The sequence below is a fragment of the Serinus canaria genome, chromosome 13, assembly GCF_022539315.1.
Source record: "Serinus canaria isolate serCan28SL12 chromosome 13, serCan2020, whole genome shotgun sequence".
NCBI classification, from domain to species: Eukaryota; Metazoa; Chordata; class Aves; order Passeriformes; family Fringillidae; genus Serinus; species Serinus canaria.
This window is the reverse complement of record NC_066327.1, coordinates 16170258-16186706: the sequence shown is the minus strand read 5'-3', so window position 1 is coordinate 16186706 and position 16449 is coordinate 16170258. Positions and strand designations below refer to the sequence as shown.

Here is a 16449-nt window from a genome sequence, read left to right as displayed (position 1 = left end):
ACTGGGAATATTAGAAATCCCACATGAAACAAAAAAAGGAGCTGCTGAAACCTCCCATTTCCACCCAGATGTCTCTTGTTCCAATTAAGAGAATCAAACTAATTCAGAGCTATTCACTGGCCTTGTTTGGACTTACTTGGAAAAACACACCTATAAATCACATCTGAAAAGCTGCAAAGAGAGAAAGAATTTGTTCCTCTTTGGGCAGTTCTTTTTGTTCTTTTTTTGGGAGAACAAACTTTTACTACCAAACACAAAATGCACAATTATGTGTTGACAGCTCACAGCCTCTGTGGGTTCTGGCCACAATAAAACACAACTCCACACTGTCCCTCCTGTTCTTTGAAATTCAGGACACCCAGAAGCTCCCATTTGCATCATCTTCCTGGGATCCTGAGCTGGGAAGGGCATTCCAAATGTACAGGGAGCCTGAAGTTACCACAGCAGGGACTTCCCTGGTTCCAAATCCATCAGACACTGGGTGTGGTGGCTTTCACTGCTCATGGAGCATTTTGAAATGCCAGATCAGAGCAGAGCTGCAGGAAAACCAGGAAAGAATCCCAGAATCATTTTGGTTGCAAAAGCCCTCCTGGATCATCAAATCCAAGCTGTGCCTGATCCCCACCCTGTCCCCAGCTCAGAGCACCGAGTGCCACCTCCAGGGATGGGGATCCAACCCTCCCTGGGCAGTTCCAGTGCCTGAGCACCCTTTCCATGGGGAAATTCCTGCTGTGCCCACCCTGAGCCTGCCCTGGCCCAGCCTGAGGCCGTTCCCTCTCCTCCTGGATGCCCACCTGGCTGTCCCCTCCTGTCAGGGAGCTGTACAGAGCCAGAAGATCCCCCTGAGCCTCCTTTTCTCCAGGCTGAGCCCCTTCCCAGCTCCCTCAGCCTCTCCTGGGGCTCCAGACCCTTCCCAGCTCCCTCAGCAGCTCCTCATGGAACTTAAAATGAGATCTATGAGGAGCTGGGAGGCAGGATTTGTTCCCATTGCTGCTGGGGATTCAGGTTCAAGCAGCACCTTCCTCTCCAGAATCTGAGGATTCTTAACAGTGCTCCCACTACCACTGTGAAGCCCAGGGTCAGCCAAAAGACAGGGAGAGCTTGGGAAGAGCCTTGGCTGGGTAGGATGGAGATCTGAGATGCTGAGAGTGTGGTGATGAGGGACAGCTGGAGATACCCAACAGAGCCAGGATACAAAGGATACAGGAATGGGCACAGAAAGGGAAATGCAGGAATGGGCACAGAAAGGGAAATGCAGGAATGGGGACAGAAAGGGGAAATGCAGGAATGGGGACAGAAAGGGGAAATGCAGGAATGGGGGCAGAAAGGGGAAATGCAGGAATGGGGACAGAAAGGGGAAATGCAGGAATGGGGGCAGAAAGGGGAAATGCAGGAATGGGAACAGAAAGGGAAATGCAGGAATGGGCATAGAAAGGGAAATGCAGGAATGGGGGAAGAAAGGGGAAATGCAGGAATGGGCACAGAAAGGGAAATGCAGGAATGGGCATAGAAAGGGAAATGCAGGAATGGGGGCAGAAAGGGGAAATGCAGGAATGGGGGCAGAAAGGGGAAATGCAGGAATGGGGACAGAAAGGGGAAATGGCAGGAATTGGGGGCAGAAAGGGGAAATGCAGAAGGAATGGGAACAGAAAGGAAATGAAGGAATGGGCACAGAAAGGGAAATGAAGGAATGGAACAGAAAGGGAAATGAAGGAATGGGACAGAAAGGGAAATGAAGGATGGGAACAGAAAGGGAAATGAAGGAATGGGAACAGAAAGGGGAAATGCAGGAATGGGAAAGGGAAATGCAGGAATGGGAACAGAAAGGGAAATGAAGGAATGGGAACAGAAAGGGAAATGAAGGAATGGGAACAGAAAGGGGAAATGAAGGAATGGGAACAGAAAGGGAAATGAAGGAATGGGAACAGAACGGGGAAATGAGGAATGGGAACAGAAAGGGAAATGAAGGATGGGAACAGAAAGGGAAATGAAGGAATGGGAACCGAAAGGGAATGAAGGAATGGGAACAGAAAGGGAAATGAAGGAATGGGAACAGAAAGGGAAATGAAGGAATGGAACAGAAGGGAAATGAAGGAATGGGAACAGAAAGGGAAATGAAGGAATGGGAACAGAAAGGGGAAATGAAGGAATGGGAACAGAAAGGGAAATGAAGGAATGGGAACAGAAAGGGAAATGAAGGAATGGGAACAGAAAGGGAAATGCAGGAATGGGGGCAGAAAGGGGAAATGAAGGAATGGGGACAGAAAGGGGAAATGCAGGAATGGGGGCAGAAAGGGGAAATGCAGGAATGGGAACAGAAAGGGAAATGCAGGAATGGGCACAGAAAGGGAAATGAAGGAATGGGAACAGAAAGGGGAAATGAAGGAATGGGAACAGAAAGGGAAATGCAGGAATGGGAACAGAAAGGGAAATGAAGGAATGGGAACAGAAAGGGAAATGAAGGAATGGGAACAGAAAGGGAAATGCAGGAATGGGAACAGAAAGGGAAATGAAGGAATGGGAACAGAAAGGGGAAATGAAGGAATGGGAACAGAAAGGGAAATGAAGGAATGGGAACAGAAAGGGAAAAGAAATGAAGGAATGGGAACAGAAAGGGAAATGAAGGGAATGGGGCAGAAAAGGGGAAATGAGGAATGGGAACAGAAAGGGAAATGAAGGAATGGGAACAGAAAGGGTAAATGAAGGAATGGGAACAGAACGGGAAATGAAAGGAATGGGAACAGCAAGGGAAATGAGGAATGGGAACAGAAAGGGAATGAAGGAATGGGAACAGAAAGGGAGAAATGAAGGAATGGGGACAGAAAGGGAAATGAAGGAATGGGAACAGAAAGGGGAAATGAAGGAATGGGGACAGAAAGGGGAAATGAAGGAATGGGAACAGAAAGGGGAAATGAAGGAATGGGCACAGAACAGGGAAATGCAGGAATGGGCACAGAACCATCCTCAGCACTGCCCTACCCAACATTTCAAGGAAAGCAGGACTGCTCCACGTGTCCAAGACAAGGAGGCAGGGGCAAACCAGGGAGGGGGAAAGCACAGTCACAGTCCAGAGGCACACAGGGAAAGCTTCTCCCTCCTCCTGGAACTTGGTCACACCATTAATCTCATCTCCAAGGAAAATCTGAGCCAGTGGTTGGGGCTGCTTGACGTGGTTTGGAGAGGATTCCTCCAGCATGCCCATGGACTCTGGTATTTACAGGAGTGCAGTTAATTAGCAGGGGGCTGTAAACATTGACTAAATAGGAATGTGTACAAAAAGAGGCCTTGGAAAGAGTTTGGTTTAAAATGAGAAGTGGTGTTGACCTCTCAGGGAGGAATGTCCCTGTGCTTGGAGATGGTCAGCTGGGAGCTCCACGAGGGTGGGAGCAACGAGGAGCTCGCCCAGGGAGCTGGGAAGGAAATTCCTATTTTTGTTTTGCTTCTCAAAGTAGCTTTCAACATTTCTAAGAGCGAGAAATATTAAAAGGCATTTTGAAAGAAACACAGCCCCTCGAAACATGGCCTTGAAAAGGGGCTCATTTTGCATCCAAATAAATTTTGAAGAAGAAAAATGTGAACACACTCCTCCTAAGTTATAAACTCCAGCTGTTCCACACAGGGCTGGCAAGGCAGGCAGAAATAATTCACAAATCATTTTATTAATTAACCATCAGAGTGTCCTCATGAGCTGATGGGAGACCCCCAATGCTGGGCTGCCCACAAAAGGGAAATAATCTTCATTGCTATTAAAAATCTGCCCTGGAAACCATCAGATTGAGAGAGGAAAGGACTATTTTAACCAATTCATTAATTAGTAATATTAAAGAAATCAAAGCTTTGAAGCTCAGTTTATAACGAGTCAAACTTCCACTGTTATTCTGCTCAGGAAAATCCAACTCTCCAGACAGCATCTGTCAATCTGATCATTATGTGGTTAAATGAGGGGGAAAAAAATGTGTTCTCTCTCACCTGCAAGAGCTATCTGAGCCTTGAAAATTTAATTTGAGTTTTCCCTTCTAGATTTGACTGGTCAAGTTAAACTAGAAAGATTATTCACGGAAAAGCAACTGCAGTTGGTTACTAGGATACAAAAAATCACTTAGTATGTTCCTCCAATGAATAATCCCAAGCAGAACACACACAAATTCAATAAATTATGAATTTCTCGGTCTCCCTTACATAAACATTGGGGTTGCAGAGGCATTTCTTGGAAGCCTTTAATATAAATTCATCTCTTAATGACTGTGCTCTAGCAAAACAAACAGAGGGGATGGCTGAGCCCTGCAGGTGAGCTGCATCCTTTGTCTAGACATGGAAGTTCTGGCAGCAGGCAGGGTGCCCAGGGCCAGCAGATCCCTGGTTGCCACATCTCTGTGCTTGCTGGAATTTGGCAAGCTCACAGGCCCTGGCACAGCGGGTGACGTCAGCAGCAGACTAAGCTAATTTGGAAGAAGGCAATTCTTATTCCAGAAAAAAATCATAAAATAAATTAACTAAAATAAAATAAAATAAAATTAACTAAAATAAAATAAAAAATAAATAAAATAAATAAAATAAAATAAAATAAATAAAATAAAATAAAATAAATAAAATAAAATAAAATAAAATAAAATAAATAAAATAAAATAAAATAAAATAAAATAAAATAAAATAAAATAAATCCCTCTCCCTGCACAACTCCACGGATCTGAAAGGTCTTACATAAAGCACTTGTCATATGTCTGAAGGCATGAGGCAGAGTTTAGGCTGGAGAAGATCTCTTAAAATCATTGAGGAAGGCAGGGTGAAGTTTTCCTGCATCCATCCGAGGTCCCCAGCCCAGCTCAGGGTGGGAAAAGCATCCTGGGGTCAGACACCCTGCAGAGGCCACCTCCAATCCAGGAGAGAGCACCAAAACCCCTGGAATTCTGAAATACCCACCAGGGGAAGAGGCTCTTTATCTCTACGAGCAACAGCCAGCTTGGAAATGATTTCTGTTCTCATTCTTGGAAACCCTTTCACTTGGCAGGACAAAACAATCAAGAGTTTTTGCAGGTGTCCTGAGGAAAGGACCAGCACAGAACAGCCCCTGAAGAGGTCACAAGGGGACACAGCTTTTTGCCAGGAGCCTACAGGGATTATCAAACCCACTGGTAGCCCTGGTAGCCCAGTTCTACTCATTCCATGCCTAGCTGATGAATGACAAATAAAAATAACTTGTTCTTTAAGATCTCCAGTGATAGAACTACTCTTATTTATTGTATTCCACCAAGGCTTTGCATCGGTGCTAACCTGCCTGGCTGCACTCTGGAGAGCACATGCTCAAAACTCCTGGTCCTGCCTTCTCCCCAAAATTCACTGCAGCCTCTGAGCTGCTCCCCTTAGCAGAATTTTAGCCACCCCAGGACATTACACCAGGCAGACCTCGAGTGGAGTTTTGTGTTCCCAGGGAAATAAAAAAGCCCCATCCGACCGTGTCAAGTGTGAGACCCCAAGAAAGAGCAATTTTCCCTCATTAGGAATTGTGCTTTCAAGCTGAGGAGATAACTTCTGAACTGCACTCCATAAATTGCAGAAGACATCAAGCTGAGCAGCTGGTGTCCCGATGGGACCAGAGCAGATAACAGGCTGAGGAAAGCTGTGCCACAGTGCCAGCTACCTCTGAGCAGAGCAAGATAAACCTGAATGAAATGATTTCATTTCTGCTGCCAAATGGGATATTCTATCTTTTATCTTTGGCTTCTCCAGGCAGGGCCTGGAGGATTCAATGTTTGAGTTATGGAGGAGGGCAAAAATCAAAAATCTTTATTCCCTGGCATTTGGAAACCTGATGGAAAACTTTTGCTCGAGGGAATTCTTTCTTGACTGATTGTTTTCCCTGTGTTGCCACAGAGCCAACAAAAACCAGAGCTTTACTTTTATGTGTCTATTTATTTCTCCCACATAACCATTAGACATTTTTCTATCAGGAGTGCAATCAAAGGAAAATGGTTAAAATAGGAGAATTCCTAAAGTACAGAATTATCATTATTATGTAAAAATCCACAGTAAAACCAGCAAAGTTCAGAAACAAAACCTGTTACATGCAACCATCCAGCCAACAACCCTACAAACACAACTCCATCCATCCTTCTCCCCTCAAAGCATCAGCAGCTCTTAAAAAAATCCTAAATGTGATTTCCCAGCTGCACTGGGAAGGCTTTGAAGTGCAGTTGGATGGTTTTGTCTTTAAGGAATCTTCCTGTCCAATTGAAGCAATAAATCATTTTTTATCTTCTGATTTGGTTTCCTAACAGAAGAAGGGAGCAGAAAGGAAAAAAAAGACATGGTTTTGCTGGAGAGGGGGAAGGATTGGGGTCAGATCCTCTCAGCAGGAGATTCCTGAGCTGCTCCATTGCCAGAGGTCTGAAAGAACCCAGGGAGAAAAAACCTCCTGGGTGGAAAGCAAGCCCTGCTTACACAAAGCAGAGGAGGAGATCTCCCTGGACACAGAGGGGAAAACAAATTAACAAGCAAGAAATCACTTTCTCCTCCCTCCCTCCTCCCGAAAGCCCCAGTCCAACTGCTCAGACACCAGGAATTCATGTTCCAGCACTCAGGAATTGAGACAACAGGACACCCAGGTCTGAAGGGAAAAGCTGGCACAGGTAAGCTGAAATAAAGCTCTCAGGGCCAGTGATTCATTCTTTTTATCATGCACAGGGAAAAGAAACACAGCCATCACCAGGACAGGGAAGAACACAGAGCAAACAGCATCTCCTTCCCACCAAAAAAAGTCCTCCCATGGGCACAGATCTCATCTGGGGGAGCCTTGGGAGGGTCTGCCCCTCTGGGGACAGAGGTGGGGTGGGAAGGAGAAGGGGTAGAACCTCACTAAGGGCACCCAAAAACCACTGGCCCAGGCTCTGTGCCCTCCAGGACACAGGCCAGTGACACCAGACAAGGGTGGAGGAGCTGCCTGAAGGAGAGGACAGAACAAAGTGTGGAAATCCTCCTCCAGCAAAACTTCCTGCAGCTGCTGCAGGCAGAGGAACTTCCCTGAGCTGTGCCACAGAGCCAGGCCCTTCCCCAGAGCCCTTCCCCACTCCTGGGCACCTCTGCCCTCTGGGTAAGTCTGGAGAATTTGGGTGCCAGGGAGTCCCAGAAGTGTCCCAGGAGCTCCTGAGGAGCGGGGAAGGTGCAGGTCCTGAGTCAGCCCCGTGGTCTGGCTGCTGTGCAGGGCACAGGACTCCAAACTGCTCCCCAAAAACTGCCCTGGGCAGGGGAAGGGAGATAAACACGGGTAATAACATGGAAATTATGACTCGGAGATGGGGTAACTGAGGGGCATTTCAAAAACTTTTATTCTATTTCCAGCCTCATGAGAAGGCTGAGACAACACAGATGTTCTAACTCACACCACCATGCAAATCCATCCCCAAGGAAAGGCAGAGGGAAGAGCTGGAGGATCCCACACACCTTCCAGGTGGGATCTGCTGCGTTCCAGGGAATCTCATGGAGCAGCACACGAAGCCAGCAGCTCCTCAAGGGCTCTCCTGTGCCCATGTCCCTCCCTGCTCCTCTCCCGAGCCCACCCCATCCATCAGGGGGACGGGCAGCTCCACCTCAGGAAAGGCTGCTCCTAATTTAGCAGCCGAGGAGCTGCGATGGGCTCTGTAAACAGCGGGATGCTGCCCAGCAGGAAAATGTTTCCTTTCAAGGCAAACCCTGCGGCAGAACACGGCTGCCCCCCTCGGAGGTGAAATCCCCCCGAGCTCAGAGGGGCTGATTGGCATTGCTGATGGAAAAGGCAGGGATGTGACACCGAGAGGATCCTCAGCAGGACCGGCAGAGCAGAGAAACCCGGCCCAAGGCTGGCAGTGACTCAGCCTGCCTTCCCCCGTCAAACAAACACCAATGCCCGCACATCCAGACCTGCCTGCAGTCAAACACCTTGAACACCCCCGAGCACTCGCACAGGCTGTCGGATGAGAGGAGCTGCGATTTCCTCTGCCTGCAGGGAGGGCTCTCCCAGGGTTTTTTGCCTTCACAGACAGACCCTGGGGTGGGATTTTCAGCCTTTGCAGGAGGCTGAGCTGCTGACACACACAGCCCCTCCTGGCCTGCAGCAATCATCCAAAGAAATAAAAAGAAATAAAAGCGGGGAAGGAAAGTGCTGCAGGATTCCCAGCAAAGCAATTCCCCTCTGGAGCATAAATAATTAAAATTAAAAAAAAAAAAAAGAGAGAGGGCACCTGCCCAGCAGTGCCCAGTGGAGGGCAGGGAAAGCTCTGGCTTTAATGACACACTTGGCACAGCGTGTGTGACAGCCCGTGGGCCACGGGGCACGACACAGCTCCATTTAACACCAGCCTGGGAGGGGATGCCTACCTGGATCGGAGCACAGTTGTTCCTCCAGCCCCCAGAGCCGAGGTGCCAAAGGCTGAATTAATTGTGCCAGTTGGCTGCAGCACAGTTTGGGGCATGTACAGTGGTTAAAGAGAGCCCTCAGTGCACAATCCACCTGCTCCTGCTCTAAATCCCGCAGAAGGCTGAGCAGCCTCACAGCTTTCCTTCAGAAGAAAAGCAGAAAGCTGCTAAGAAAGCAGTGAATTAATCTTGTTTTTTCTATTTTTTTTTTCCACTTCTGTGACCTTCTTCCAGGAGATGCTTCATAATTAATTAACTCTTGTAGCCCCATGTGAGCCAGGGTTTCCTACCTTCCTTACATTCAAAGCAATCCTGTGATAAAGCCACTTGCTCAAAGGTCACACAGGGAGTCATCAAAATCAGTGATAGACTCTCTGAACCTCAACTCCCAGCCTGAAGGATGCAGAAAAACAGGCAAAGTTGGGCTGGATGAACACCTGCAGTCCCTGTTGATCAGCACTGAACCAAACCCAAACCAAAAACTGGTCTGAACAGGCACCTTTTTCACTCAAACCAGAACAACCTGAAGTGGGTTTTTTTTTTTTTTCTTTTTTTGTAGTTTTCTTGAAGTCAGACTGGAGCCAAATCAAACAATTTACTGAACTCCTGACAATAACAAGAACTCCTCCCACAGTGCATCACTAGCAGCTGAAGGAGGAGGGACCAGAAAACAAATCTAAACAAAAGTGCTCCTTCAAGTGAGATTGTAGCCCCTGGAAAAGGCAGAGAGATCTTTTCCCACTGCATAGACTTCACTCCTCATTTCTTAGAGGAGAACTGAATCAGTATTTTGGAAAGGCATACACAGAAATGTCTTTTTTAACCCCCATGCAGTAAATTCCTGCTGCTCTGCCGTAACCAGGACCCTCCAACCATCCCTGTTTGGCCTGGCAGATGGGAGCACCAGCCTGGTGAAGGTCTAAACTTGGGATTTCTGCCTTGTTGGGGCTGGTTCAATGATGAGAAGCCTTTTCCTTAAGAATACAAAATAATTCCTTGCACCGAAGTCACTTGTGCCAGAACAAGCCCCATTCTCCCTCTGTTTACCAGACACAAATGCCACTCATACTTGGTATTCCTCACAGTTGTGAGGAAGGCTGTGGGAGAAGCACAGCAATCAGATCCCAGCCAGATTCTAAAAAGGGAATTTGGCTCCTTTGTGAAATACCAATGCCCCTATTTGGGTCAGGACCAACAGCTGGATCCCAAGTGGAAAGTCCTTCACTCGTGCCTGGGCTGCTGGCTGCCTGCAGTGTCCCAGCAGCTGCCCACCTTCCCCTGTCACCACGGGCTCCCAGACACTGCTCCTCACAAGGCTTTCCCTGCATCACAGGAATTTTCCCCTCTCCCAAGCCTGCCCTGCTGCGTCCCGGCTCCCACTGGTTATTAACCCTTTCCTGAGCCTGCAGAAGGAGCCCCCTGGAGAAAGGAGCCCCATCCATGACACCAGGGTGCTCCGTGCTGCTCCCTGCCTCTCTCACCCCCCCCTCCAGAGCGATTCCCTGCAGAAAACCAGGCACAGAGCCACAAATCCCACAGACCCAGCAGCTGCCAGCCCGCTCTGCAGGCCAGCCCAGGCGCTGCCCATCACCTGCAGGAGCCAGGACAACACCGTGCCTCCAAAACCAACTCGTGCCTCACCCACCTGCCCGCAAATCACCTCGGGCCATGGGCAGGGAGGCGAGGGGAGCAGGGAAACAGCGACATCCATGCCCAGCCTGTGCCGGAGCTGCTCCTGCGGGAGATGCGGGAGCTGCTCCCGGAGCATCCCGAGGGCTCCGGGGCAGCACCCGCGTGTGTCGGGTGTCATTTAGCTGTCACCCAGAGAGCAGACACTTCCAGCAGCACCTCAGGCCTGTTGTTGAGCGCATCTGACACATCGCAGCTCCCTTCCCTCGGCATGCCTCCTCTGGAGCTGCCTCCTTAGCCACAGCCTCACCACTCGTTTGGGTGCCGCTCCGCTCGGAACCTCGCTGCTAATCTGACACAGCCCGGGCCCACTGCGTGCGAACCATCGGATACTTGGCAAACACGAGGTTCCCGAGCTGCCTGCGCGAATTCCTCGGGCACCGATAGCGTGTGCTCTTGCATCGCTCCGCGGAAATGTGCAGAGACGCGGATGAGGCTGGGCGAGGGTTTGGAGATGCAACAGGAACGGTTCGTTCGAGCACATTTGGACAAAGCCGGGTATAAAAATGAGATGTCTCCAATAGGATTTACAATTGAATTCTGCTCTTTGAGAAGAGCATTGCTATTTCTGTATAAAACCTGAATTGCTGCTTGCTTGGCTTTTCCAGGAGCCAGGTCCCTCCACATTCCCTCTACATTTGATTGCATTGAAAAGGCTTTTTCTGCCTTAAGCTATTTATGGTAAACAGAACGACCAAAGTGATTCTGCACTGAATCAATTTAGCACAAATTTCAGTTTGAAGATGTTCTGTTCGATTGTTTGGGTTTTTTAAAGGAGTTTCTTCAGCCCATGGGACAGAGAACAATTCCTCTGTTTGTCACAATGAGAGTGAAAGTGCCTTGCTCAGTCTGCAGGGTGAAGAAAGAGGTGCATTTTGGACCAAGAAAAGGAAAGACTTAATTCTGACTGATTATCGTTGAGTAATTCTAAACAGCCCTCACATTTATAAATAGGACTTCATCCAAGCATTCAGTCTTCCGGAAAAACTTTCTAATTTTCAAAAGGACTGTTCCAAGAACAGTTCTAAACCTGCTTCCCTCCGCAATGCCATTTGGATCATGAAAGACAAACAATCCATCCAAAATTCAATTTCATATGAAAAATTGCTGAATGGGGTCCAACCCGACAAAAGACATTCATAACATTCATAAACTTCCCAACTGCAAACATCCAAAAGCTCCTCTGCAGCCACAGGTTAACAGCTCCTTTGGGCTGTCATTGCTCTTGTAAAAGGCAAACCGAATTTGGGGAAAAGACACATTTCCAGCATCATCCAGCGCTCGGCAGAGGCATTCGAGTGTCCTGCATAGCTCTGCCTTGCGCAATTTGACAAATGTTTGCAAATGGACCATCCCCAGCGGTGCAATCCTCCCAGACAGCCTCCACCTGGAGGGACACGACCGAGATTTTCTAGGCCACCAGAACAAACGTTTGAGCTGGGAGGTCTCCATAAATCAAGCCTTCATTTTTATCCCCCCATCAAACTTTTCCTCTTTAACAACTCCTTTTGAAAGCACCGCGAGGAAGTCCTGAATCACGGAGCTGCGGTGCAGCTGATGTCATCCCTTTTTTTAAATTCACGTGTGGAGGGCTGAGCATGTGGAGGCTGCTCAGGAGAGACTGTTCTAGCACCAGGCAGAAGGGCTGGTACAACTCCCAGCCTTCTGCAACAGAGCTCCCAGCAAGATCCCGCGGCCCGGCAGGTACAGATATTTTTCCTTCGGGAAGTTCCAGCCTGACCGGGGTAACCTCTGCTGACCCAAAGCCTGACTTTTTTTTTTTTTTTCCCCCTCCCAGTTTTTTTTGCATGTGCCCCCAGCTGAAAAGCCAACCAGCAAAATAAATTTCCTCCAAGGTCATGCACTCCTCACGGTGCCTTTATTTGCCAGTTAGTGAAGTATTGAAAAAAATGAAAACTTCCTTATTGTGAGAGGAGCTAATGTCCCATTTAAATGTAAAGAGAACGAGAGGAGATGCAACTAGAAATCTAATCGCTGCTTCATAGCTAAACCACGAGCTTAGCAGCTTTCTTTTGTGCCCTGAAGGTCCCAGGCACCCTCTCTTTGCAAAGACAATATATGGCACATCCAAATGCTAATCTATTCCTCTCTTTATTTCTATATTCAGCTCCCTGGCTGATTACAGGCAGACGTGTATGTGTTCAATAGGTCCTCCTGCTTCTTTAAATAAGTTTAATAATACCCTTTTTATTTATGGGAGCCTGAAGTACAAAGGATGCAATGCAGGAGCTCTGCAAGAGCAGAAAAGAGAAGAAAAGCAAAGTAGCTGAAGATACAGCCTGGCAAGGGCTCAGTAATTCAACACTGTTGATTCTATAGAGACCAACTGCTTTTATTATGCACAGATTCCCCGAGGGGGGAGAGAGCCCCACATTACGAACTTGCAAAGGAAAAGAATCTGTACATCTCTTGTCTAAGTGCAGAATTGGCTAAGAAGGCAGTTTTAAAGCCAGGGCAGCCCACCGAGCATTTCAGACCTCGCTGCAGTTTTCACCCGGCCACTCCGAACTACTAACCTCTCTTCCCATTAAAAAGTTGTATTAAAAAAAAAAAAATACAACGAGAAGGGGAAATGAAGCAGAAATCCCCTGCAAGGACTGGCTGCGAGGGCTGGGAAGCGCCGCTCCAGCTGCGGGATCAGCCCCGCTTCACCCCGCGCTCAGCATCCCCGCCCGCCTCGCATCGCCGGCAGCGAGCGGCTCGGAAAAACCCCTGAAACGCCCGGTTCTCCGGGCATTGCCGGCACGCTCGGCTTCTCCCCGGGAGCCTCGGACCGGAGAGGGGCGACACAGCCGGCGCCGCTCGCCCGCAGCATCCCCGGGGCAGGACGCGCCCCCCGCCCGCAGCCCCGCACCCCGCCGGTACCTGCCAGCGTCTTGTGCACCGTGTTGCCCATCGCTCGCTCGCTCGCTCGGCGGCGCGGCGGAGCCCGGGGCCGCCCGGAGCTCCGCAGGGCCATGGACAGCGCCCGCCTCCCGCCGCCGCTCCGCGCCCGCCCCCGCCCCGCCCCGCGGAGCCGCCCCGCCCGAGCCGCGGATGCCGCCGCTCTGCCCCCATCGCTGCTGCTGCTGCCCCGGTGCCTCTCCGGGATGTGACGCTCTGCCCCCTGTCCCTGCCCCGGTGTCTTTCCAGGATGTGCCGCTCTGCCCCCATCCCTGTCCCGGTGCCATTCCGGGGGTGTGCTGCTCTGCCCCCATCGCTGCTCCTGTCCCGGTGCCATTCCGGGGCTGTCCTGCTCTGCCCCCATCGCTGCTCCTGCCCCGGTGTCTCTCCGGGATGTCCCGCTCTGCCCCCATCCCTGTCCCGGTGCCATTCCGGGGGTGTGCTCTCCGGGCCGCACCCACTGGCACCTGTCCGAGGAGCTGCCAGCCGGAATTTGGGCAAACAAGGGCCCGGCTCTCCCCCGGAGCCCCCAGAGACCCCCGACGGACGTTTTGCCTCTCCCTCCTAGGGGAAAAAAAAAAAAGAATCAAGAATCCTCTTTCTCCCGTGGCACAAGCACACCTGTCCATCAGCAACACCTTCCCGAAGGGCACCAGCTGCACTGGGGAGCACTGGGAGCCGATAAACCCGAGCTCTCTCCCTCTCCGTGCCATTTCCTTGCGGTGACCTTGGATAAGCCACTTTGCATCTCGGTGACACGGCTTCCCCACCCGGGAGCCGAGGGAATTAGCAGCAGTGTTGTGTCGGCAAAGGCGTGATTAGTTTGAAGCACGGCGGTACCGCGGTGACGAAGGACACCTCAGCCCACAGCCGACAGCTCAGCACCGACAACATCGGCTCCACAGCCTCCCTCCTTCGGATCTCAGACACAAAAACACGTCTGGAGCCCCCCCGGAGCAGAGCAAGGCTCATTCCCCACCCCTCCCTCCTCCTGGCCCGAGGGGTGAGGATGCTGACAAGTGAGGGTGCCAAGCCTTCCCTCCCTGCCCAGCTGCCAGAGTTTTAAGACTTCAGAATTGGGAGCCTCAGAGCTCCAAAATGATCTGCAGGCAGCACCTTGGCTGATGGCACGGTGCACAGGGTTGGGCAAAAGTGTCCTCTAGCAGGAGTCACATCTCTGGACTGTCACAGAACCTGGCACACAAAAGGAAAAGTGGGAAGAGGGGGCGAGCCAAGGAATAGTAGCTCAATAGCCCGACAGAGATCAGCCTCTGATCTATTATAGAGAAGCTAAAATAACAAGCCTTTAATCCCTAGATCATGTTGAACAGGTCAAGTGTGGCTCGAGAGATGAGAGAGGACAGAAAAACCCAATTTCCAGCATTTTTTCGCTATCATAGGGATTTGTTAAAAATGGGATTATTGAGTGAGACACCAGCAGCTGTTCTTAAAAGCGCCTGCACCCATCTGCTGTCTCCTTAGGTTAGCACATGTCTCCCACTCCCTTTGCTGCAGGAGCTCTCAGAGGGCAGCAGGAGCCCAGTGCTCCTCTTCGGGGACAAGGGGAGGGCGGCAATGTCACCCTCTTGCCACAGAGGGGAAAGTCCTGGTGTCACCAGACAGCGGGCAATGGGAGGCTTCGCTAATCGCGGCTGCTTTCCCTCAGCAGGGAGTGGCACTTGTTATTTTAGGGCTTCAGTTCGCCTTCAAAGCCGGCGGCAGCAGCCGGTTCCGCACAGCCGGGGGCTGCTCATGTGTGTGCCATGTGCGGGCTGGGTGCCACCTCCCTGTCCCTGTCCCTGTCCCTCCTGCCACACCCCGGCCACACCAGCCCACACACTGCCCGTCCCAAGGGCGGCCCGGCCCTTCCTCCTGCCCAAAACGGGGTAAAAATAGAAGACAATAAAATGGAAATGCACATCCTTGGGACATGGAGGTTGCCTGCAGGAGTGCAAGCAGCGCTCCTGCTCCTGGCATTGTAAAAATTGAGAGTTTGTTAAAATAACTTTCTTCTTACAGTGCAAAACAACACTCCTGGGGAATGGTTCAGCAAGGAGGATTTTCACCCTCCCCAGAAAGAGAGAGGAAAAGAGAGCCAGGACTGGGCACTGAGCAGGGCCTGAGCAGCACTGCCAAGTCAGCCTGGAGAAGAGCAGAAACTGCCCCAAGCAAGGCTCCACAGACAAAAGCTCATTAGCATTTTAAGATTCTTTCTGCTCCAGCAAGTTTTGATAACTTTTGATCACAACACACCTGAGCAATCTCCTCTGTGTGCCTCTGGAGCAATCCCCTTCCCTGCCTGGCACAGCCTGACCTGCACACACACACAGCTGGCATCTGCTCTGCTCTCTGCACTCCCAGAAATACAAATCTGTAATCTCACCTAAGCTCCTGCCCAGCAATGCTCACCACTAGACCTCAAACCGTTTTGCAGATAAGGTGAGTGACAATATCCTTATTTCCTGAGGGATGAAACCAAGCCACAGAGAACCCAGGAGATTTGTACAAGGTCACAGCTTGGCCATGGGGAGCAGAGCTCTGGAGCAGCCACAAAACCGAGCTGGATCCAGCATGCAGGACTGGATACTTTTAGCTACCCACATTTTAGTGGCTTCTCCCTCTGCATTTTCTATTGCTCTCCAGAACAAATTCATCTTAGTGGGATCAGTGGAGTCTGATCAGGATAATGTTATGCAAAGGAAAAAGTCTTTGGGAGGCTTTCTGTATCCCACTGATGTCAGACAGCTGCTTCCCAGCTCACTGTAATCACTTCTAAATCTCACTGTGCAGGGTGTGTACCCAGGCCTTTCAAAATGGACCAAAAAAAAAAAGGAAAAGAGAGACAAATTTCTTCCTGAATCAAAAATGTGATGAATTCCACTTGAGGTTTGTCGCAGACAGGAATCTGACACAAACCCTCCTCTAAGCACCCACACAGGCCAGGCCTCTCAGAGAGGGAAATATTAGCAGTGATATAAACACGTTTGTATAAATGTAATGTTCCCAGACATGCAAATAGTTTGCAAGGAACAGCTAAATTTCCTCTGATTGTTACCAGCCCGAGGAGTAACTCTCCTTACGGCATCAGATGGGTTTCATTGTCTTTGTAAATCCCCCGGGGGCTCGAGTTTTGGGGGCTGAGAGCCGCTGTGAGCTGTAAGGTATCACTGGGAGCAGCTGCCACTCGTGTCTCTAGCAGATGGCAGTAAATAATGACAGGCTCGGCTCCTCCAGCAACAGCGAGATAAAACCCCGAGAAATCCGTCTGTCTGTGGGTCAGGGAGCCCTCCTGCCCTCCAGGGGAGTCTCCTCTGTCCCAGATCCCAGTTCAGGGTGGGATCACCTTCCCTGGCCAGCAGAGCCCTGCTCCCGGCTGCCTCCACAAACACAGCTCTGCTCCTCCACTCTCCAGCTGGCCAGCCCGGTCCCGTTCACAGGGAAATCCTGGGCAGCTCCCAGAGTTACCTG

General features: G+C 50.3%; 1 protein-coding gene across 1 annotated transcript in view; it reads right to left on the bottom strand.

The window, feature by feature from the left end:
• Nucleotides 1-13035, bottom strand: part of NEURL1B (neuralized E3 ubiquitin protein ligase 1B) — a 34662-nt gene extending 21627 nt beyond the window's left edge. Inside the window, exon 1 of the mRNA XM_050979585.1 lies at nt 12964-13035. Coding sequence (XP_050835542.1) covers nt 12964-12994 — 31 coding nt within the window. The 5' untranslated portion in view covers nt 12995-13035. The remainder of the gene's footprint in view (nt 1-12963) is intronic.
• Between the last annotated feature and the right edge of the window lie 3414 nt (nt 13036-16449).